The sequence below is a fragment of the Lissotriton vulgaris genome, chromosome 6 (genome assembly GCF_964263255.1).
Source record: "Lissotriton vulgaris chromosome 6, aLisVul1.2, whole genome shotgun sequence".
Lineage (NCBI taxonomy): Eukaryota > Metazoa > Chordata > Amphibia > Caudata > Salamandridae > Lissotriton > Lissotriton vulgaris.
The window spans coordinates 412399328-412424132 of NC_141694.1; the positions used below are offsets into that span (position 1 = coordinate 412399328).

The following is a 24805-nucleotide window of genomic DNA, read 5'->3' on the forward strand; positions in this document are numbered from 1 at the left end:
CTTTCGCATGGTCTCTCTTCTGGACATTTTATCACTTCTAAACACAGGGGATCATATGACTACCTAAGGCTTACAAGATGCATATTTTCACATCCCCATCCATCCTTCCCACAGGCAGTGCCTTTGATTTGCCATAGCCTGAAGCCATTACCAGTTCAAGGTACTGCCATTTGGCCTCAAGTCGGCTGCCAAGAATTTTCACCAAATGCCTGTCTCCAGTAGCAGCTTTTCTGAGGAAGCAAAGGCATCAGGTTTTTCCTTACCTGGACAATTGGCTAGTCAAAGCGCCTTCACATGCAGCTGTTCAGTCATCCACAGTGGCATGTACAAGACTGTTTGTTTGTTCCTGGGGGTGAGCATCGCTGCCGCAACTTGCCACCAGTGAGTCACAGAGACCTGTCGCCTGCGCCCCCATCCCCGCACTTCAACTCCCGGCAGCCCCAGCGGTGCGGCGTGCGCTGCCAATGACGGAGGAAAGCGCCAGGAGGCGCATATAAACACCATAGGGCTCCGGTGGAGCGGGAGCCCTGTTTGTTTGTTCCTGGGGGTGAGCATCGCCGCCGTAACTTGCCGCCACCGAGTCACAGAAACCTGTCGCCTGCGCCGCCATTCCAGGACTTCAACTCCTGGCAGGCCCAGTGGCGCGGCACGCACTGCCAGCGATGGAGGAAAGCGCCAGGAGGCGCCTAAAATCACCACAGGGCTCCGGTGAGCGGGAGCCCTGTTTGTTTGTTCCTGGAGGTAAGCATCGCCGCCGCAACTTGCCGCCACCGCCACTGAGTCGCAGAGACTTGTCGCCTGCGCCGCCATCGCAGTACTTCAACTCCCGGCACCCCCAGCGGCGAGGCGCGCACTGCCAATGACGGAGGAAAGTGCCAGGAGGCGCATATAATCACCACAGGGTTCCCGCGTCGCGGGCTGCGCAGGGCGAAGCCCGGGCCGGTCTAAGCCCGTCGTTGCCAGGAGGAGGCTGGGCTGGGCCACACCCTTTATATTGACATTTTAGTTCCTTTTATGACTCGGTTAGTGATTTTATATTTAATTTTTTGTGTTGCATCTGTTATACTGACATTTGTGTAATCTTCAGCTGTATACATTTTGAGTCACCCACGGTCATGAGTAAGGGCAATGGTAAGGGGGCAAGGGGCTCAGGGGTAGTGGGAACCCTTGATGCTTTTCTACTGAGAGCAGAATCAGTTCTCTGGCATGAGATTGAACTAACCCAAAGGCGACTGTCAATGGACCATCGTCGTTCCTCTATTGGTGTTCCCTTAACTGGCCCATTGTTGGTGTTAGAGTCAGCAGGAACAGTTGATATATCAGACGGCCAGGTGGAAACACCGCAGCTTCAGGGACTATCATTATCAACAGAGTTATCAGAGGATGCCTCTCATACAGATGGCTACATGGAGGGTTTTGGGGACCACTCCATATTACTCCATTTTTCCATTTTCAATCGGAACTTCTCGTGTTCCTTATTTGCGTGCAGGTTGGGTAAGTGCCTAAACCCTAAGGCACCAGTGAACAAACAGGTGAAGGGGCAAAATTATTGCCCACCCCTACCGCACAGTTGCTGAGCCTTTCTGGCGTCGCTTTTAGCACCTTCAATTGTAATTCATTTTAAAATATTTTAACCATTCTTTTATCAATCTCTAGTCAGTCCATTAATCCACATTAATGCATGCTTTATCTCTCTCCACACTCGGGATTTTGATGCAGTTTTCAAATTTCTAGTACGAATGCTGTGCCCATCCGGACCTCTTGCATAAGCACGACAAAGGCAAAGGGTTCTTCCAAAAACAGCGTTTATTCAAAAACCAATGCATTTCGAGCATCAAGTGCTCTTCGTCAGGGTACGCTGAAAGTAATACAGAAACACAATATTCAGTAACAGCTTAGCTCTGTTCAATGTGTGACATTTTTATACATACTTAGTACATAATGTCTCGTTTATGGGTCTCATTAAAATTAAAATCATTCTTTACATACCAAGTGCTGAACGACTTGCAAAATCGCTTAAAGCTCATCACTTTATATAAAAAAACTTTTTCATTAAATTCACTAACATTTCTCTGTTATATCCCCCAATCATGTGGTTCACTGTGATGTAGTAGCTACCTCAATTAACACTCAAAATACTTAGCATTGCATGTCCGTATGCTCAAGTTCCTATTCATTGTCCATATTTATCAGTAAATGCTAAAAGCATACATCATTACCTTTAAATATGCATGCGTCCGCCGATCGTTCCATCCCCTTTATTTTATATCGCCTGTGCCTCACATTTCCCTTTTTTCACTTTCACAACTCGAAACAATTAAAAGCAGCTCAAACTCTCACACTAGAACGGCCATTATCTCTCCCTTACGCGCTTACTTGCATGTTATCCTTTGAGTGAAAAAGTTTCATAATCATCGCGTCGCACTATCATCGCTTACATTTTTAACCATAGCGCTAGCACTACATACCTGTTCTAACGTTCTCACTGCTGCATTCGACAGCTTCGATTCTCTCACAGTCTACTGAAACTACCCTTATTTGAACCCCTTTCTTCGTCGGTCTTCAATAGTTCATCAGTTTTTTGCGGGTGTATATGGAGTGCTCCCCAAAACCCTCCATGTAGCCACTAACATTGTAAACCCGACTTGGGGAAGCACCCGCAAAAAACTGATGAACTATTGAAGACCGACGAAGAAAGCAAAATACCTGACCACACAAAACACGGAGTAAAAACCTGGGTTCTTGGATGAAACTGTGTGACAATGAACTTTGACATTGGAAGTATTTATTTATTTTGGGAATACAGTGGCACTATGAAACATCGTAACACAGCATTTGCTTATAGAGTACATAATAAACTTTTAGGTGGAATGTTGGATTGTGGGTTCAGTAGTTAAGGAGCAACAAGAAAACACATTAACATCGCCCCCACGTCTAGGCAGCAATTAGTACCGTAATGAAGAGGAGTGGTTTAGAAAGGGAGGGGTTCAAATAAGGGTAGTTTCAGTAGACTGTGAGAGAATCGAAGCTGTCGAATGCAGCAGTGAGAACGTTAGAACAGGTATGTAGTGCTAGCGCTATGGTTAAAAATGTAAGCGATGATAGTGCGACGCGATGATTATGAAACTTTTTCACTCAAAGGATAACATGCAAGTAAGCGCGTAAGGGAGAGATAATGGGCATTCTAGTATGAGAGTTTGAGCTGCTTTTAATTGTTTCGAGTTGTGAAAGTGAAAAACGGAAATGTGAGGCACAGGCGATATAAAATAAAGGGGATGGAACGATCGGCGGACGCATGCATATTTAAAGGTAATGATGTATGCTTTTAGCATTTACTGATAAATATGGACAATGAATAGGAACTTGAGCATACGGACATGCAATGCTAAGTATTTTGAGTGTTAATTGAGGTAGCTACTACATCACAGTGAACCACATGATTGGGGGATATAACAGAGAAATGTTAGTGAATTTAATGAAAAGGTTTTTTTATATAAAGTGATGAGCTTTAAGCGATTTTGCAAGTCGTTCAGCACTTGGTATGTAAAGAATGATTTTAATTTTAATGAGACCCATAAACGATACATTATGTACTAAGCATGTATAAAAATGTCACACATTGAACAGAGCTAAGCTGTTACTGAATATTGTGTTTCTGTATTACTTCCAGCGTACCCTGACGAAGAGCACTTGATGCTCGAAATGCATTGGTTTTTGAATAAACGCTGTTTTTGGAAGAACCCTTTGCCTTTGTCGTGCTTATGCAAGAGGTCCGGATGGGCACAGCATTCGTACTAGAAATTTGAAAACTGCATCAAAATCCCGAGTGTGGAGAGAGATAAAGCATGCATTAATGTGGATTAATGGACTGACTAGAGATTGATAAAAGAATGGTTAAAAATGTTTAAAATGAATTACAATTGAAGGTGCTAAAAGCGACGCCAGAAAGGCTCAGCAACTGTGCGGTAGGGGTGGGCAATAATTTTGCCCCTTCACCTGTTTTCTCATACAGATGGGACACCATCCCCTACCTGTCCTTCCCTCTTAACATCTTGACTCACCAATAAAGATTAACCCATGCTAGAAATGGGGAGTGTCCGGCCATCGTTGTAGCAAAAAAAAAGTTAAGCGGGCAGCGTCCCGGCCACTTCACAACAGGCCAGTAAAGTGTTGAAAACGAGGGAAGGTACACGGGGAAAGAAAGGGTGTGTGTCTGAGGCTGCTATCTCGAGTGCACCTAGTTTGGTGGGTACTAGCTCACAGGCATGGTCTGAGCAGGTATTCTGGGACCTGGAAAACTGAATTGTAGTTAAACTTGAGGAGAAAATATTGGAATTACTGAAACCTATTTCCTCTAAACTCTCTGATATTGATTCCAGGTTTAGCATAATTGTGAATCCGCTTTTTTTCTCCGAATGTAATCCATCGAACGGAGGGCCTAGCGTGTCTATCGCCTCGACTGGGAGTTCGGGGGCCGTGTCAAACCAAACTCCAATTGTGGTTGATGTGGGTAGTACTGCTACCATCCAAGCCCCCTCAGTTAATACAGGTTACAAGCATGCTCCACACTTTAACAAAAGGTTAAGGAATGATCTTAGTAGTGACACAAATAATGTCCTGGGCCGGGTTGACCATCCACACCAACACAGAGCAGATAGGTTAAATCTACCCCCTGAGGCGACCCCTTACACCGTTATTTTGACAAATGTTACCCCCTTGCAGAGTGGTGTGGAGGAACATTGGGGTTCTCTTAGAAACAAGGCTCTTCACCATTTAGATAACTTGACAGGACTAGGTAGTCGTTTATTTAAAGAATTTAAAATGACTTGTAGGATTACCTGGGTAGGGAACTCCGTCAAAACCAGTAGAGGGGACTGTGTGATATGGAATTTTGGGTCTCCGCAGATTGTCAAACTGATTCTGGATAGGGCTGGAACTAGGCACTTCAGAGAGGATGGCATTAGCATTGTCCCCTTAGGGTTTTTTTAATCGAAATATGCTACCAATGTCAAGTGGAAGGCCTGAACGCATACACTTAACACAGGCTCAGGGTCCTTATGATTTTACTGTACCCACCCAAAACTGATTTGAGGTAATTACAAGCCTAGAAGAGATTGACTGACTAGCCAACCCAGGATCACCAAATAATGCTATGTACAGGGGTATGGTTCATATAAAGGAAACCCCAGCGTTAGGCACCTCTACTGATGAAAGGGTAGTCCCCACTGAGATTAATGAGGGTACGAAGATTCTTACCTGGAATATTGCGGGCCTAAAAAATAACTTGGATGATGTTATATGGAGAAATGTTTTATGTGAAGCAGACATCATCGGGCTGCAGGAAACATGGGAAACTGAGAACTGGTTATGCCTAGATGGTTATACTGCTTATTTTCTCCCAGCAATAGCCTCAACTAATGGGGAGGGCAAAGGGTGGGTTATGGACCCTGATTTCTGTAAATATTCCGGGTACTCATACTAAATTGGATACAGGCTCACCCTACTGTTTAGCAGTGCAAATTGCATCCACTTATATTGGTACTATTCTTATTGTAAATTTTTATAACTCTTTTTTGTAGAGTCTTTCCTAATGAACACTTTGTCAATCTGTATCATTTTCTTGATTCATATAAAGAGGATAATCGAGATTTTTATTTGGTTATTCTTTTAGGCGATTTTAATGTACATAGCTGTTATGAGAATTGTGATGTCTGGGATAGTTTAGGCCCAGCAGATCAAGGGGAAACCCATTTCGAGCACTCAACGCAGGGTGAATTTTTGGAGGTGCTGATGGCAGAAAATGGCCTAATATATCCTTGTATATCTAAAGGGGCTAGAATTGTACCTATAAAGGGAATGGTACACGTTCAATTATTGGTTATATTTTTATTAGTGCTATGTTGGGTACCAGGGTCTGCAGTTACACGGCAATCTGGTCTACGTTTAGTGACCACAATCCAGTGGTTTTGACCTTGGTGGATGCTATTAAGAAACCCGAAACTTGCAATAGGAAGGTGGGTAAATTGGATATTCGGCCCATAGATCAGGCCCGCAGAATTAAATGGTGTTGGGTGGTGCCACAGGATTTTCAAGCCAACCTACTAACCAAGGTTGGTTGTGATATGCGCATTTGTATGAATGAAAATGCAGGGGATAAGGACGTCCTAGAGGCCTACACTAAAATCTGTACCCAGGTCGTCGCTGATCTTAAACGGCCTTGTAGGGTGCAGAATAAATCTGGGGAGGAACTGCTCGTTAGCCCATCAGAAATTGTTGGCAGCTTTGAAACAAAACTCTGTGGACAAGCCTATTGTAGTAGCCCTAAGGAAAGCCTATAAAGCGGCCCTAGAAACGAGGAAAAGGGAAATCTGGAGCGAGGCTTGAAATGACCTACTATCCATTGATGTTCTTAAAAACCGTTCTAAATTTTGGGAAGTGGTTAATAAACCCCTCTTCCAAGATTCCTTTAATAGCCAACTTGATTTTGGTATTCAGGAGCAGGCTTGGTGTACCCACTTCAAGTCAGTACAGGAAGGTGCGGACCCGGGAGGGGTTGTCAACACTCCATTTGTGAACGAGGCTTATACTTTATCTGTCACAGAATCAGAAGTGGCAGAGACCATTAACCAGATGACGTGTAATAAGGCTCCGGGACCGGATGGCGTTCCAGATGACCTTTTTAAATTTGATGTTAAGACATGGTCTAAAGTATTGTATAATGTTTTTAATAATGCTTGCAAATCTGGACTGCCGGGCACCTGGTTTGAATCCGTAATAGCACCCATTTTTAAAAAGGGAAACAGAGGGGACCCTAGTTGTTACAGACGCATTTCCTTTATTGATTCTGCTGTTAAGGTGCTTGGAAGGGTGGTATTAAGTAAGCTCATGGGGTGGTTGGCTGAAACCAATACCCTTTCAGATATACAATTTGGCTTTAGGAAAGGCAGGGACACAATCGATCCATGCCTTAACTTACAACTCTTAATCGGGAAGTGCACAGTCGCCAAAAAGGGCACACTATATTTAGCTTTTATGGACCTTTCCTCGGCCTTCGATCGAGTGAATAGGTCGAACTTATGGGAGATGCTTCTCCATCTTGGCGTGGATAAAAATATTGTGTACTTCCTTGCTGATCTGCACAGGGATCTATCTGCCACCGTGAGATACGACCATATGGATAATTGTACAGGGAAGATTCACATTACCAATGGTGTTAGGCAAGGGTGCATTTTGGCCCCCCTGCTTTTCACCCTTTACATTAATAATTTGGCTCCAGTTTTATCTGAGGTGTGCAAGTATATACCAAGGGCAGGGAAAGGACCAATTCCGGCGCTGCAGTAGGTGGATGATGCCGCCCTTTTAGCACGTACAGCGGTTGGGTTACAAATCCTTTTAAACTCATTTGCTGTTTTTATGAAATCTATAGATCTTAGTATACATTTTTCTAAATCGCATGTTACGATGGTTGGCACAAAAGTAAAAGGGGTAAAAACCATGTATTGTGAAGGGAAAGTCAGCCCCTGACCATACATGAATCGTTTGTACATTTTAGGGATGATCGAGTGGTCCTGCGTACTAATGACAAGTTTATCTGCAAAGTGCCATCGGACTTTCATTTGAATGAACCTCTTATCCTTAACACAGTCTTCCCTCTACCAACAATTGCAGTTGAAGGAGCTCTTCATTCGCTGGATATTCAGCGTTGTCTAAAATTTGATCAACAAAGAACAAAAGCTTTTCACAAATAGTCCCAGCTTTTTGTATCTTTCAGCGTGCCCAGAAAGGGCTATCCTCTTTTCAAGAGGGAGATTGCTCAGTGGATGTCGAATGGAATCCAGTATTGCCATCAAGCAGCACGAAAACCTCTGCGAGTACAGGTGCCTGCGCACTCTACGAGAGCAATCTCTACATCGACTGCTTTGTTTGCTGGAGAACCTATCCAGGATATGTGCAGGGCTGCTACCTGGATGCGTACTCACACCTTCACCAGATATTACTGCTTGGAAGCAGCCGCTAACAATGATGTGGCAGTAGGACAGGCAGTGCTGAGGAACCTTTTCCAGTGACTGTGAGCTTTCCCTTTCATCCCTCCTTTTTTTCTACTGCTTTTTTGATGCAGCGGAGACTCCCAACTCGACGACGGGGAATGATTCAAGCATGTGAATCTATGAAAGCTTCCAATACAGGAGAACTACAGTTCTTATTTTCTTCCTTTGGATAATAATAATTAGTAAACACAATCCCAACCACTATGTTCTGTTTTAAATCTCGACTTAAGGAGTCTTAACATATGTCTACCAGTATGGATGACATTTGACTCCTACATGTTGCAGTCCTCATTGTCTTTAGCAGGGCCACTGGAATTACACGTCCGAGGAGTGCCAAGTTATGCAGTAGGGTTCAGTAAATTATGCAGGAAGAAAAGGTAAATTATGTGGCGTTATGTCAGTACATTTTGAATTAGTATTACTTAATTGTTTTGTCATTTTTGAAAACGTGGTAATACTGTCTGTGCATAGGTTGCACCTCATTAGAACCAGTTAGGCACCCAAATCTAGCAATAAGCAGCAGAAAGGTGACTAGTCACCCTTTGCAAAGGTCATTCCAATGCACGGAAGCGTGTTGGTGTATTTTTAGTAACTTTTGAACCATTTGAGCCAAAATCCTCAGAATATGCGGCAAATGATGGAATTTGTGGAAAATGCAGCAGTTCTATAATTATGGGAAAAACGCAGCAGACGGACAGTTGAAAAATTCCACTGGCCCAGGGCTCAAGTAAAATTTCCTATACATTGGCTTACACACTTAAAAAATCATTATGTCTTTATAATATGTGTGTGATATAACGCACTCCAACACCCTACTTTACCCTACATTACTGGTATGAGTAGCAGTTTAGAAGAAATTAAATACACATGAGAGCAGGTTTATGTAGAAATGAGGGGCGCCATTGACAGGTGGTACTGATTGAATCCTTGGCGCAGAAGGTCTTTGGGAGGGGAGGGGGGGGGGGGGGGGCACAACAAATATTCTCGCACCATCTGCCCCTGCACTACAGCCAGCCCTGGCAAGGGCGTAGCCATCATTCCAGCAGTCTGTGTAGTGCCCCAGGCCCTGAGGTAAATGCACTTCAGCAGCTGGCAAGAAGGCATGGTCTATGAATGGAGGGATTTAATTTTATTGTAATCAGTGTTTCTATAGCGTTTTTATTTTAAAATTTTTAGTTAATGGAAAACGATTAACACAATTAGAAGTGCCTACATAACATGACTGATGTGCTCTTATCCCAGCCTTCTAGTGCCACACTGTAACCTGCCGTACAAATGCTCCAGGCTGGAACCTTGGATGGATTACTCCCTCATTCTTTGAAAATTGTCCTTTTCTTAACAAACAGTGATTTTCTGCCTGTATGTAATTTCATGTCATTTCAGTTGGTCAACCCTAGCCTAAAGGCAGCGTAGCACTGTAGAAGGCCCAAGACAAGAAAAATTCTGGCCACCTGTGCCAAATCTTTGAGGGATATATTTATTAATATTTCACACAACAAAGCACAGTAAGTGAAGTTGTTGTGCTGCACTGCATGAAAGGGAAAAAGAAGGTTCGCTCTATATTTTCAAAGATCTGGTGAATTGGGTTTGAAAGGTCTGACATGCAGTGACGAGCATGCAGAAAGGGACTTGGAGATGTGGCCTTATATGGTGGGCTGCTTGGGTGATGTTGACATAGAGGTAGAGAGCTCGGTCCCAGGGTCATCGGAGTTCGCAAGTCTGACCCAGAGTCCATAAACCCCCCTCCCACCACCCCACCACAAGGGCGACCGGCAGACTTGACGTGGATGGGTAGTTGTTTGGCGGCGCCTCCGGCCCCCCCTTGCCCGTTGTGAGATGTAGGACCTGATAAATGATGAGAAATATGACCGGTATTTGGCGGGTCGATGGAGTTGTGTGCTGCTCCTGGTCACCCCTCCCTCCTGCTCTCCCACTCCGTCTATGTGGGATATGTGTATAATATTGATTTCTTTTGGTCGTGGAGCACCTGCCTCCGATGGGTACTTTTGGTGCCCCCCTCTCCTATCCTTCTGCCCCCTTTATTGCACACATACTAACAAGCTATGTATGTTGTTACTTGAAATTCGACCAAAAACTTGGGAAACTACTACTGTATTTACACTGCAATTGTTAAGATTCTGGCCTTGCACCGGTGTGTTTTTGTATTAGTTATATCTTAAGTTGCAAAATGCCAATAAAGAAATTAAAAATGAATATATTCTATACATTTAGCATCCTTGAATATATCTAATAATTTAAACTTTGAAGTACATACATCTGTCATCATTTAAGTGCCACGCCCCCTCGGTTTAAAGGCACTTGTGCTAGACCCATACGTAAAAGCTCGAGACAGTAATCTTGTTTTATGCAGATCGATGTATCAACATGGAATTCATAAAAAAGCAATGGGATTTGAAGAAATTGCCTACTCATGTCTTTTACTTTGGTTTGACTTACCAAGATGTATTTGGCCGTAGTGTGGGGGAGGGATTACAAAAACACCTGTGATATTACCACTGTTTACAGTTTCAGACGTTCTTATACATGACAAGACCAGTTAGCTGTAGGGTTTGTTGCCTGAGAGTAGAGGCAAAAAGGATCAGATTTAATTAATTAGTCATGAGTCACACAAGCTACTGGATGTAGTTCACAGAAATATCTGCATCCTCTGCCAGACATGGTCCCTGATTACTTTTAGGAGGGTCCCAGATAAGAATGTGCTATGATCTGATTTGAGAGAGAGAAATAGAAGTTTGTGTACTTTATGAACAATTATTCAAAGAATGACCTCTAAGCAACCCATTCCTAGGCGTGTGTCATTGTCATGGATTTACACACCATAATGCCAGATTTTCACCCATTAAAACATCCTTCTTGCGTATGGGCATATGTACTAATGTATATTAGCGAAACTATTTTCTGTGCAGCAATCACACACCACTGCAAATTTTGAAATCAATTTTGTAATACATTGTATTAAAACATTTTATTCTGAACAATGTTCCGGACCAGATGGTCTCTTATGAGGAAAAGATCCTGAAGTGTCACACTCTTCATTCACTGCTCTCAAACTATCCCCATTTAAGCCTCAACCTAATTGTATGCAAATTTTCACCTAAAAAATGTACTTTGTTTTTTTTAAAGGTTCATTAAGTTTGGATAATACGGTTTGATGGTAGGTATGTGTTTGGTCAGGATTTTATTATCGGGGAACCCGCTCACCTTTGAGAGGTTACGATAGAATGTCATTAGCAACCCTCTCTGTAAAGTGTCATCCTTCCTAATTAATTTAAAATCTTTCATAAACTTATTCTTACATTAAAGCCAAAAACAATATTTTATTAAATATATTTATTTTTAATTCAGTTTTACCAAATGTAATATCAACTTTTATTGAATTATCAATTAAATATAAAGTAACAAGTGGCTGTATTCTCATACAAACTCTAATTTTTAATTAACTAATACGTTTACTTAAAGTAATAATGACATCAATCCCAAATAAAAACAAATATATTACAAATCAATAAATTTGTGTTTTTCTGAACTCCTGATGCTTGCCTAAAAATTGTATATCCTGCTGTTTTTGGCAAAGTAATGTCATAACCCAGTAAATGTAGACATAGTAAAAGTCTAGTAGAACAATGAAGGCTCATTTTGCATCGTGTTACTGCTGGTGCTGTTTGTATGTGTTTTTGTTTCATTGATTGGTCAGATGTATCATCTCTGAGATTTTGTATTACTGTATTTCTGAGAGAGTACCATATAAATAGACTAATGGAAACAACAGATACTGCTTGAACTTTTATATTTCATTTTGTGTCATTTTTTATTCTCAGAAACCACTGGATTACAGGTACAGATATTTTCGTCGTGCTCCTGTGCAAGAAACTGATCACAGTTTTCATGTGGGCCTTCAAATTTGCTCCAGTGGCCGCCAGAAGTATAACAAGCTAGTCTGGATTCATCATTCTTGCCACATTGCTTACAGGTAAGCTCTCAGTAGAAACATGTCAGGCAGTATTGTCTGCAGAGCAAACCAAATGGAAGAATCTCATAATAGAAAACAGTTTATGACTTTTTTGAATTCTCATTGTCACGTTAAGCACTTTATAAAGTTAATTTCAGTCAGGTATACAATACAACTTTGTGGGAACTTTATAGAGGTGTCCTGAATCTGTGTTTATTCTTGATCCAAAATTACGTAGACTTTTGGCAAAATTATGCAAGATACTTTTTTGTCGCTATCTTGCATGCCTTTTGTATGCGAGGGCATACCTTATATAGAAAGATTATTTGAGAAGGCAGCAGGAGATGAAAATGTCTTTTGTCAAGGTATTTTTATTTTATTTAAACCAGTCTACCGAGCCTACATTAGACAGGAGGATCTACCTGTATCCTCCCCACATATAGTACTGGTGAGTAGAAACAGGCTAGGGGGCTCTTCCCCTCCAAAACCCCATATTACTCATCCAAAAGCCTCCTCCCACTGCTAAGACCTCAAAAAAAATCTCACTCTTCTGTCCCTCCACTATCCTTTTCAATCAAAATAACAGACGAACATGTTCACTTCTCAATTTCCATAATCCACTATACTAATTCACCACTAATCCTTTATGGCTTCCAGAGTAGCGTGCTGCTCGCCAATGAAGTGCTTCAAAACACCATCAAGGAGTAGCAAGCGCTATATACATACAAACCTCTTTTCCTCTTCGATCCCACAGCCTACCCTTCTCTATCCAAATAACTTATCCACCACTCAAATTACTTCATACTTCACTATACTAATTTTCAACACTAATCCTTTATGGGTTCCAGAGTAGCATCCTACTCACCAGAAAAGTGCTTCAACACCCTTCAGGGGTAAGGCGCTATATAAATATAAACCTTTTTTTCCTCTTCTATCATTCTTATATCTTTCCGAATCCAAATAACTGACTAACCTATCCACCACTTAAAATTTACTTGCATGTTTCACTATACTTATTCAACACTAATCCTCTATGGGTCCCGGAGTAGCGTGCTACTCGCTGAATAAGCGTCTTGACGCCTCGTCAGGGGTAGGAAGCGCTATATAAATGCAATTACAATACAATTGCATGTCTCCTCATTGACTTGTGATTAACCGCATCGCTGCGGCGGCTTTTCCCGCTGTGTGCGGCAAAATTCAAAGAGCCGTTTTACATGACGAGCTCAGCTCGTCATCAGCACACAACTACCGTGGATGATGACGAGCTGAGCTCGTCATCAGCAGCGAAGAGGTTAAGCTATTTTGAGATTGTCAACAGCAGTATACTAAAAACATAATAAACCATCTACTGAGAGCTAAATTCACCCGAAATTGTTTATTATGCAAAATGGTGAAAATTGTGCACATTATGCTTAACACAGCAATTATATACAATTAACCCCGCGTAATGAACATTTTGCATTTCTCAACACTTTAAGTGATCCTTGTAAATAGATCACTTTTTGTGCCATTTCGTGTCCTTTGCCCATGCTAGCTTAGGAGGGAGTTCACTATTGGAATAATATTCAATATCCTAGGGAACTAAGAAAGTCATATCAAAATCTCTTGAAAACGAAATGCAAAGGAAGTAAAAGCAGGTTCAATAGTTTGCATGCATGGTTTGTGCAATGTGTGGTTTGTTTGCAAAGCTGTGCCTTCTTAAAAAGAGGAAGGCTGTTGGTCACAGTTGGTGTTTCTCAACACAGATTCCCGATCTAGATGTATATTCCAAGTGTCATTCTTTTTTTAAACTTCTCTTTATTGTTTTGCTACATGTAAAACCGATTGATAGCACACCGATTTAGTAACACAGTGATATCGCAACAATATGGCCACTCAGTATTTCAGTAGGGTCAGAAAAAAAGGCATCACCTAGTGTCAGACTTGATCCAAATGCATGTTCATGCAGTACAGTTATCTGATGTTAGACAGTGCTGAAGTGCAGTGAACGAAAGGCACAGGTGTCGCTCCTGTCTGAGGTGGTGACTTTCAAATCCTTTTAGATCTGCTCTTTGAGACACCTTCATTAGGCTATTGTTTTGACTATTTTTTAAAAAACCTTTTACTATTATGATGACCGGCAGCTTCCCAGGACATGCATACCAAGCCCTCGCTGCCACTTGGAGTGCACCCTACTCTGTGTTGGTATTTCTTGTGGTGGCCATCTTGGAATAGTCTTTACTATTCTCTAATTAATTGTAAAGCCATTCAAGATAGTTGTCCATGCTTGCACATGTATGCAGAGCTGGCCCGGTTTGTATGGTTTTTATTTTACTAAATAAAAATAAACATCCATGAACACCATCCGTGAGTGTACATCGAGGTATACCTCACTGGCGAGGTCTAAATAGGCCAAAACCAGTCTGGGGTTGCTTGTGTTCGCATTGGAGGTGACATGGCCTGGCAGGTACGGCTGAACTCTTCCTGTTGAAACCGCACCAAGGCAGATTTGTATATGGTGGGTTTCTCCCCAAAGAAGCATTGTGAACAAATAACCATGAACTGGACTGCTGCCCAAATAATTACTAGTGCTTGAGATTAATTCAAGCATTCCCCACATCACATTTTTGTTTTCCTCAGCCCATGTATTTGCATGGATTGACATTCATCTTTGAATGGTTATGCTATTTTTTATTCTTTCCTGATCCAGTGTGGCCAACAAATTGGCTCTAAACACATTGGCCATCTTTGAATGGTAAAGCAATTAAGCATTGGCAAAGCATATAGCTCTGTGGCCTTTTTTTGTTTTTAATGGTCAGACATATTGGTTTTCCCACCGATGTTTGCACATACTGTTAGTTCTAGGATCGAAAATGTCAGCTATTTCTTATTTTCCTCATAATTTTATGTCCTTTTTCCAGGATATGCCATCTCTAAAATCAACAGGCTTTAAGCCCTGCATTGATTGTAAGGGACAGATGCCTGCTTCTGAACTTTAAGTATAAAATCCATTCCCAAGCATCCATATGAAATTGTTTTAAATGTTTTTGTCCCTTCATTAAAACGAATAGGAGGTGTTAGCCAACAAGATAAGGACTCTTTATATCATTCCAAAAATAGAAAAACATGTGCCCAGTACTCCTTACTCTAAACATTGTGTTCTGATGCAGTTGGTGCAACCGTTACTATCCTCCTTTCCATTCCACTTCACTCTGACCTTTGAGACTGCTCTGATTAGTCACCAGAAAACCAATCCCAGACCACTTCTTGATGGAGCAGTATTCTGAAGTACAATTTAGGTTTATGATATTGAGTTGGTTAGTCACATGGCAACTCTAGCACACCTATGAAGATATCAAAGTCTCAATACATTTAGGAGTGGTGCCGTCCCCCCTTGCGATCATAACCCTGCGTTTGGCTCTTGTTCCATTCTTATCCTCTATGGTACGATCTGTGTCTGGCATGATGCTGATGAATCTTTATGCAGTTTGAGGGCCACTGTCCACAAAGCCATTGTCAGACCATGTTGCAGCATATTTGGACTGAAACACATCTTTGTCATCTTCAGGTCAATCATTTATACTCACTATGGCTCTATGGGACACAGATTTACCTTCCGAAATGCTTTCGCTATTGGCACCACACATGATGATTTTAAAACTCCATATGCTCACCCACTGAAGAAAAGGGCCTCTTTTTTTAGGTCGAGCCTAGAGCAAGCGCGCATGCGCTGCTCTGCAAGAGGAGTACGTGAATAAAAGCTCCGCCCACTCTCCGCCCATATTTGCGATTAGCTTGTGTCATTGTCTGACTTAAATGCTGGCTTCTGATTCGTCAATAGTCTTGTTAGTCCCTCCTTAATACCGCCTCCTCTTCATTTGTCACCTCCTATGGCAACTGACCCCTTTACATTGAGTGTTACACGGTACTGTTATTTAGGCTCTGAGCACTCTTTTCATTAATTAGGTTCTCCTACTGCAGGCATGGCGTGCTTTGGTGCCTTCTTCCCCCCTGCCCGCCCGCCCTTCCTCCCTCCCATTGTCCGTGCCTTATCCCCGTTGTCCGTGCCTTCTACCCCGCCCCACCCCTGCCCTCCCGTTGTCCATGCCTTCAAAATCCCCCCTCCCTTCCCCCGTGGTCCGTGCCTTCCCCCTCACCCTCTCGTTGTCCGTGCCCCCCCCCATCCGCCCTCCCTCCCGTTGTTGTGATGCCAATCATTTTCCATGCAATAGCTCCTGCGTAAAGGCGAGAACTATTTCATTGCAAATGCTAGTTTAACTGTTGTCATAAAACCTGCAGTGACTTGGTTGGAAGAGTTGATTAAGTTGGTTAGACATCTGCTTGGTGGAGATAATGTGCATGTTCCAAGTAACTGCGTATTTTTGCATTCCCGTCCTGCCGGCCCACAGGCGTTACCTGCGGTTCACGGTAGGCCACAAGCACTTTCAGTTTACCTTACTCCCCTTTGGCCTTACCAGCGCCCCTCGGGTGTTCACCAAAGTGATGGTGGTGGTCGCAGCTCATCTGTGCGGATAGGGGAAGACTGGAACACCAATCTGGACAACTGGCTGTTGAAGGCTGCCTCGCCCCGGACAGTCTTCTCCCACCTCCAGACTGCGGCCTACCTCCTGCATTTGCTGGGGTTCTCCATCAATTTGCTGAAGTCGCACCTGATTCACTCTTAGAAACTCCTCTTCATTATAGGGGTTCTGGATATGACGCACTTTCGGGCCTATCCTCCCTTTTAGCGAGTCCAGGATATTTAGGCTATGATTCCAATCTTTCTGCCTCTATCCTGGGTTTCGGTCAGGATGACCCTGAGGCTGCAGGACCTCATGGTCTCCTGCTGGTTACCCATGCCAAATGTCATATTCGGACTCTGCAGTGGGATCTGAAGTTCCAGTGGGCGCAGCATCGGGGAAACCTGTCCGATTACGTCCATATCTCGGAGGGCACTGCACACCAGCTGCAGTGGTGGCTCACAAACCGGCATTGGGTCAATGGCAGATTCCTCACCCTTCCCCAACCGGAGCACACAGTTGTGACGGATGCATCCCTCCTTGGATGGGGGGCCACACGGGAGAAGCGGAGATCAGAGGTCTCTGGTCTCAGGCTCCATATCAACCTTCTGGAGCTTGGGGTGATCCGGCTTGCACTGAAGGCATTTGTTCCCTCTGTCATACATACCTGGAACATCAGGGCATTTCCCTGTTGGTTCAACACCTGGTAGGTTCATTGAATGCCAGGGCGGACAAGCTCAACCGCAGGTGCATGATGGATCACGATTGGCGTCTTCACTCGGACGTGGCGCAAGGTCTCTTTTACAGTGGGGAGAGTTTTGGTTAGATCTATTCGTCACTGAAGAGCATGCACAGTTCTGCGCGTTAAAATTTCCAAAGCGGCACTCGCTAGGCGACGCTTTTCATCACAAGTGGAGTTGCGCTCTGTTGTGCGCCTTTCCGCCTAAATAACATCTGACCAGAGTGCTGAAGATCAGGCACGACCAGGCCCAAGTCATTCTTGTGGCTCTGGACTGGGCTAGAAGAGTTTGGTACCCCGAGCTACTCAGTTTGACAATCGATCCCTCATCTGACTACCTCTTCGGGAGGATCTTATGTCGCAGCAGCAGGGGACGGTCCTCTAACCGAACCTGTCCAGTCTCCTCCTCTTTGCGTGGAGATTGAGCGGCGGCAATTCATTTCTTTTGACTTGCCTCCTGAAGTCTGTGATGTCATTCTGGCAGCCAGGTGTCCCTCCACTAAGTTGGTATACGCCTGCAGGTGGAACAAATTTGTGGCATGGTGCACAGCAAAGGCTGTGGATCCCCTTTCTGCCCCTCTTTCAGAATTCCTGCTGTTCCTTATTTCTCTGGCCCAGCTGGGCTCTGCTCTGTGCACTATCAAGGTCTACATTTCTGCTATTTCGGCTTTTCTCAGGCTACCTGATCAAGCCTCTCTTTTCAAGACCCCTGTTGTAAATAGCTTCCTCAAGGGCATTTCTCATCTTTTCCCTCCTATTTCCTTCGTAATGCCACAGTTGGACTTGAATCTGGTTCTTACATACTTGATGTGTGCTTCCTTTGAGCCTCTTCACAACTGTCCTGTTTGTTTGTTAACTCGGAAGACTGCTTTCCTGGTTGCCATCACCTCTGCTAGGAGACTGAGTGAGCTCCAGGCTTTTTCTTGCAAACCTCCTTTTCTGTCTGTCCATCCGGACAAGGTTGTGCTCAGAACACGTCCATCCTTTCTGCCAAAGGTCGTCACTGCCTTTCATATTTGGCAGACCATCACTTTGCCCACCTTCTTTCCGTGTCCGCGACCTTCCAGAGAGGAAGAGAGGCTCCACCGTCTGGACCCAAAACGTGCATTCTCATTTTACCTGAATCGCCCACAACCGTTCCGGGTGGATGACCGGCTCTTTGTTCGCTACGTAGGCCCAAAGAAAGGTCGGGCCGTACACAAGCGGATTATCACCTGATGGGTTGTGTATAAAAGCCTGTTATTCTCTGGCAAAAAAAGGAGCCTATATATTTAACAAGGTTAGAGAGCAAAGGGATTTTATCCACTAGGGTGGACAGAAGGGTACTCCCAATCCCCTGGTTAGGTAACTATATAACAAAATTAAGGAGTACCACCAAAGACGAGGCTAGACAGCCAATATTGGTGGAATGAAACACTAGTGTGAAAGAAGAAGTCCTTCTTTGTTTTTAAGGAACCCCCTCACTCACCAACCTGGTCGGTGACATGCTTCATCATCGGGGCCACCTTGACAGCCGAGTGCCGTCAAGGTGTGCTGCGACACCTGAGATACAGTGGAGCGGGTATGTGAGTGATGAATGTGAAAAAAGAAAAAAAGGTCAGCGAGTTAAAAATTGTCCTGGTATGACTTATCCAAACATTATTTATTCTAAGGCTACTGGACAATATTAAAAACAGTGTATGTTGATACAATAAAGGCTTTAATAGGACCTAGTGTATCTGTGGTATGTGTTAGGTCTACATGTTTCAAACCAAAATGGGAGTTACCGGTTTTTCTTCAGGACCAAAAAGATGTAAAAGGAGTTGGGTGGTCAGGGTACACTAACACCCTGCCATACCTGCAACCCTTTCAGGACCCTAAATAGCAAAATTGCTAAGTGGGTAAAGGGAATTGCAACCCAAATGCGGTTACAATAAAAACTGCAAAAACTCCTCAATGGAGAAATGCTTGCTGCACGGGGATTGAGGGGAGAGGCTACAGAGCTCAAAACGTATTAGTTTCTCTGCTTGGAAATCGGCTAATAACCTAAATCGCCCTGCGCGGAGGGTTACCGAAGGTAAGTAACTTGTTTGTTAAACTTATAACAGGATTAAGAACATCACTGCAAAGTTCTACATTTCAAGGCACAAGTTCTTACTTTCTCTTAGGAAGTAGATGAACTCTGGAGATGGGCTTTGGATGAGAAACCAATTAAAAGCTCCATGCAAGAAATGAGTATTCGGCCTGCCTATCCCCAAAGAATGCCAGCTGTCCATGTATTTTTTTTTAATACATGAAGCATTGGTTTCATCCGGATTCTGAATCAAAATAAGTTAATCCCGAAAATGAAAGTTAATAACAAACTCTCCTGCCAATACCTTCTTTCACCCAGGTGCAAACCCAATACCTCGTTCATAACTGCATAAAATGTGAAAGATGCATTTAATAATATCATGAAGGAATTCTATGTCAGGCTTCAGATTATGCTTTTATCTCTCTTCGCTTTATTATTACAAAATTTCAAGCAGCCAGAAAGATGTTCAAGGAATCATAAAACATCAACCAAAAACCTACAACTCCCTACATCCAGGGAGAAATCCAAGAATACCAAGAGTCCTTCCACTGTTTCCATTATCCTCAGTACATAGTCCCATGTTTGTCTCTCTTCCTCCTCTTTCTTCGCTGCTTCGCAGCCAGTTAAGTTGATTTTTCCCTTCTCCCTTTATTTATGTGGTAGATAGGATTATTGATAGTTATTTTTTTGGACTAATGTTGATTTGCAATTGTATATGCGCGTTTCTTTGGTGCTGGTATTCTGAGTGTGTTTCAGATCCCCCAGCTGGCAACGTTTTCTGCTCCTTATGCAGCCGGCCCCCAGCTGGTGCGGTGCTTTCGCGGACCGCTAGAGGGACTCTCTCGTCTCATTGCTCTCGCGTCGCGGCTCCTCAGACGAGGAGCCGCAAGAGAAAGGAGTGCCTGAGCCTTGTCCTCTCGACTGCCTCACCTGAATGCCCGTTTTACGGGATGTATTCCCTGCATTTGTTCCTTTCATCTATGCCCCCGCGGGGTCCATATAGTTGGTTTACCTGCAATTGATGCGTATTCCTCAGAATATCCCGGACCTATCTTCCCCTGAGACAGACAAGGATGACATCCAAGGGGATACAGATGAGGAGGCGGGGTTCCTCATGGCCTTGGCGCCCGGCCTCTACTCCTTCCGCTTCCACAGTGCCAGAGGAGGACTCAGACATGCTTAATCCCGTCATCATGCACCCCGCTCTGCAGCCTGGATTCCTGGCGACAAGGTAGCCAGGTTTTGTCACGGGTCTACTCCGCAAACCCCGTGAGAAGGAGGCTCGAGCTTGTCTAAGGGCGGAGTGTCCTATACCCTCCTTGGATAACAAAATTGCTTTCACACCAGAGTTGGACCCTAAGATACTCAGCTCATGTTTACTGTCTGGCCCCAATTTAGAAACCCGAAAAGCCATTTTATTGTCGGAAAGCTTGCAATTTTTAGCTGGATGAGGGAAAATTGCCTTCAATAGAACCCTGATTGGATTACGGGAACACTCTGCTGGCTGAAGTAGGAGAGACCCTGCTTGGTAAACTACAGATGATTCAGAACACTGCAGCAAGAATGATTCTGAACCGCCCGGCAAGCTCCCCCTCGGGCCCTTTGTGGAAAGAACTGCACTGGCTACCAGTGAGGAAGCCATCATATTTTCAAATGTGCGGTCTTACTTTCAATGCTTTGAAAGGCTAAGGTCCATGCTATTTGCAAAAGAAACACACAAACATGTACCCTGTCGAAATCTCCGATCCGTACACTAGCTCTTCTACAGGTGCCCCGAATAACACCTTAGACGTACAGGGGGCAAAGCTTTTTCGTACCTTGCCCCAAGATACTGGAATAAATTACCCATTGCTTTGCGTGAAATCTCCACCTACAGTGCATTTAGGAAACAACTAAAAGCTTACCTGTTTTAATCTTATTTGATCTGATCTTCAAGTCTCAGGTTAGTTTCTAAGCAGCGCCTAGATGCCCCCGGGTGAGTCGTGCGCTATAAAAGTAGAACTAACATAACAAAATGGCCACATTTCTGGCTAAATACATGAAGGACCCTAGTAAGGGCATAGATAGGTCCTGACGTTCCTGTCAGGACAATCTCCTTGACGCTATCAGACCAATGACGAAAATCTTGGACATTGCCGAGGAAGCCAAGGTCTCCCGATCCCCAATTTCCCTGGAAGTTCTTTCCAATTGTGCCCAGCGGGCTATTATCTTCATGGGCAATGCTAATTGTGCCCTATCAACCAAGCGTCGTCGCTCGCTGTTGATTAAACTCAACTCTAAGCTTGGGGATTTGGCCTCCTCGGAGGCGGGAGCAGTGGCTCAGGGAGGTCTTTTCGGCGATCCCTTTGTTAAGGAATTAGGTAAATTTGTTGCAACATTTACATCGTTGGACAAAGCCCAGTACAGTATTAAAAGGGTCTTTAACCAGTGGGTTTTCCGCAGGGCCGATCGAGACAGGGGCTGCTCGCCCGGTCGCGGTTTCCAACAAAATCCCTCAAAGGGACAAGGCTCTGATCGCGGGCAATATAACTCTACACGAACTTCTATCTAACACGAGGACAACGCTTCAGAGGCTGCGGAGGCTTCAAGGCCAATGGTGGCAGAGGAAGTATCAGCCGTAAGTGTTCTTACAACATCACAGGTTCGCATCAGGGGGTCGACTAGCGGCCTTTCGAAATGCGGACAACACTTCTGACACTTGGGTCCTTTAGACAGTTCAAGGTTTTCATATAGAGTTTTACATAAACCCCGGCAGGAGGTTCGTCCTCGACCGCTGTTATTCAGTTCCCTCAAGGCGCAGCTGAGCTACGAGGAGGGTCTCCCAGCTGCTCCACAAAGGAGCCATTTGCAAATCAACTCTGCACCCTCACGGTTTTCTCAGCAATATTTTTGTAGTGGACAAGACCGACGGGGGTCGGCTCCCAGTCATCAACCTCAAGGATTTCACCGGGTGGTTAGTTTACTGCCATTTCAAGATGGAGGGGATCCATCTCCTCCATGACATCCTTTTGCCGTTTGATTGGATGGCCCGTTGGTCTTGAAAGATGCCTTTCTGGTAGTCCCCATCCATCCGCCCCACCGACGATTCCTACAGTTTTGTTGGAGGGCTCTTGTGTACGAGTTCACCGCCCTTCCATTTGGTCTTTCCTCGGCCCCTTGGTGTTTCAACAAGGTGCTTCATCCGGCAGTGGAGTTTCTCCGAGCTCAGGGCATTCGTATATTTGGACGATCTTCTTCTTATGGCGCAGTGCCCTCAGACCTTATCCACTCAGCTCCAACAGACGGTGACTCTTTTACAGAACCTAGGATTCATCATCAACAAGACCAAGTTGGTTCTCAAGCCTTCCCAACATGTGACCTTTCTCAGGTTTGTAGTGGCCTCTGTCCACGCGACTTTAAGTCTCCTGTCTCGGAAATTGGCAAAGATTCGTCACAAGGTGCGCCAAACGATTTTCAGGCCTTACGCCTCTCTACGGCATCTGGCCCGGGTGGTGGGTCTTCTGTCATCGTCGATTCAGGTGATCTTTCCGGGACCCCTACATTATTAGGCTCTTCAGTGCCTCAAGGCGTACCATCTGAGGAGGAGGTAGTACGCCCATTCAGTGCCCCGCTCGGCAGAAGGAAAGGAAGATATTGCATAGTATTTGTCCCACATGGAGACTTGGATCGGGCGAGCGATTTTCGGTTCGGTTCCAGATATTATCATAGAGTCCGACGCCAGCAGGTCAGGCTGGGGCGCTCAGTGCGGGGATTTTTCCACCGGAGGAGTTTAGCGGTCTCTTTTGCAGTACTATGTTGGACCAAGGACGGAGTGCAGTCCTGTGTCCTCTTAAAAATTGACAACATCTCTGTGGTTCGGTACGTCAACCAACTGGGAGGCCCCCGAACCCGGGCATTAGCGAATTTGACAAAAGATTTCTAGGGCTTCTGTCTGGACCATCATATTTCGGTCACAGCGGAGTACCTTCCGGGCCAGGGCAATCAGATTGCAGACTGGCACTCGAGAAATCTTTGCGATTCCAGTCTTTGGAAGTTGGACTCTCAGATATTCCAGTGGGTAAATTCGCTATGGGGACCTTTTTCAGTGGACCTCTTTGCTTCTCCCCTGGAAAATCAAGTTCCTCGGTTCTTCAGTTGGATGCCAGACCCCATGGCTCTAGCCATGGACGCCTTCCTTCAGGAGTAGAGCGCAGAGAGGGTTATGCGTTTCCCCCCTGTTCCATGATAACGAGAGCGGCGGCCTAGATCCGCCAGCAAGAAGCGGAGGTGACCTTGGTAACAACTTGTTGGAGGCCGACAAGTTTGGTTTCCAGTCTTATGAAACTTTCCTGGGATTTTCCAATCCTACTCCCCCTCACCTTCTTCTGAATCCGGACGGGTTTCCGCATCATCTAGTCACACAGGGGCTGCTCCTTCTCATGGTGTGGCTACTTTCAGGCAACCATGGTCGGTACCAGGCCTTTCGAGACCGGCTGAAGTCCTCTTGTCAAAGGCCTGGGCGGATAGTACCACAAAGCGTAACTGATCCGCCTGGACGAGATGGGTTTGTTGGTGTCTTCAAGGGAATTTGGATCCCGTGGTCGCAGGTGTTGTTCCCATCTTACATTTTTTAGCAGACTTGGTGTCTGACGGTCTGGCATATCGTTCAATAAATGCGATCAGATCTGCAATTTTGGCGGGTCATGTCCCACTAGACGGAGACCCAGTTGGGGAGTACCCGTTAGTCCGCAAGCTTCTGCGTGGTATCCGGCAGTCTCTGCCTCCGGAGACTCGTTATTCGGTCCGGTGGGACGTCAATCGCCTATTGAATCTCTTCTTGTCTTGGCAGCCGAATAAATATCTTTCGTTGAAGGAGTTATCTTCCAAACTGGCTATGCTTCTGTGTTTAATCTCCTTCAGGAGAGTTTGATGTCCGGGCATTGGACATCCCGGTAAGAACTTTTTCCCCTGACGGGTTAGTTTTCACGGTAGGACGACGTACTAAGTCTCATACCAGTACAGTTTCATATCTGGCTTTTAGAGACACCCCAAAACTATGTGTGGTAGATTGCCTGAAGGCGTAGGAAGACTTGACCCAAGAAATACTCCCTCCGGACGAACGACAACTCTTGATAGCACTCAGGAAACCACACACAGCTGTTTCCTCTCCCCAATAGCTAGATGGGTGCATTGAGTCATGCAAGAAGCGGCTATTGACACTAAACAATTTGGTGCCCATTCCGCCAGGGGCGCTATGGCCTCTAAGGCGTTTACGCTGGGAGTTCGTCTAGAAGATTTAATGTGTGCAGCTGATTGGTCTTCGGACTCTACTTTCAAAAGGTTTTATTTTAAACTGGTCCTGAATGTGGCTGAATTAGTAGTAAGTAAGCTTTGAACTAGCATAATCTGAAGCCTCCGGTCCTGACATCGAATCGGAATTTGCTAAGCATCGTGAGGGTAAGTTCAAATTCTGTTAAGGACACGGAGGCGAGAATTATCCCTCCCAGAGCACTGTGG

The 24805-nt window shown here is 44.6% G+C and overlaps 1 protein-coding gene across 2 annotated transcripts in view; it reads left to right on the forward strand.

Annotated features, from left to right (window-relative positions):
* FBXO9 (F-box protein 9) overlaps positions 1-24805 on the forward strand; it is a 373518-nt gene that overhangs the window by 341727 nt on the left and 6986 nt on the right. For both annotated transcript variants that reach the window (XM_086926428.1, XM_086926427.1), the window contains exon 12: positions 11888-12039. In XM_086926428.1, the coding sequence (XP_086782554.1) occupies positions 11888-12039 (152 nt within the window). The remainder of the gene's footprint in view (positions 1-11887; positions 12040-24805) is intronic.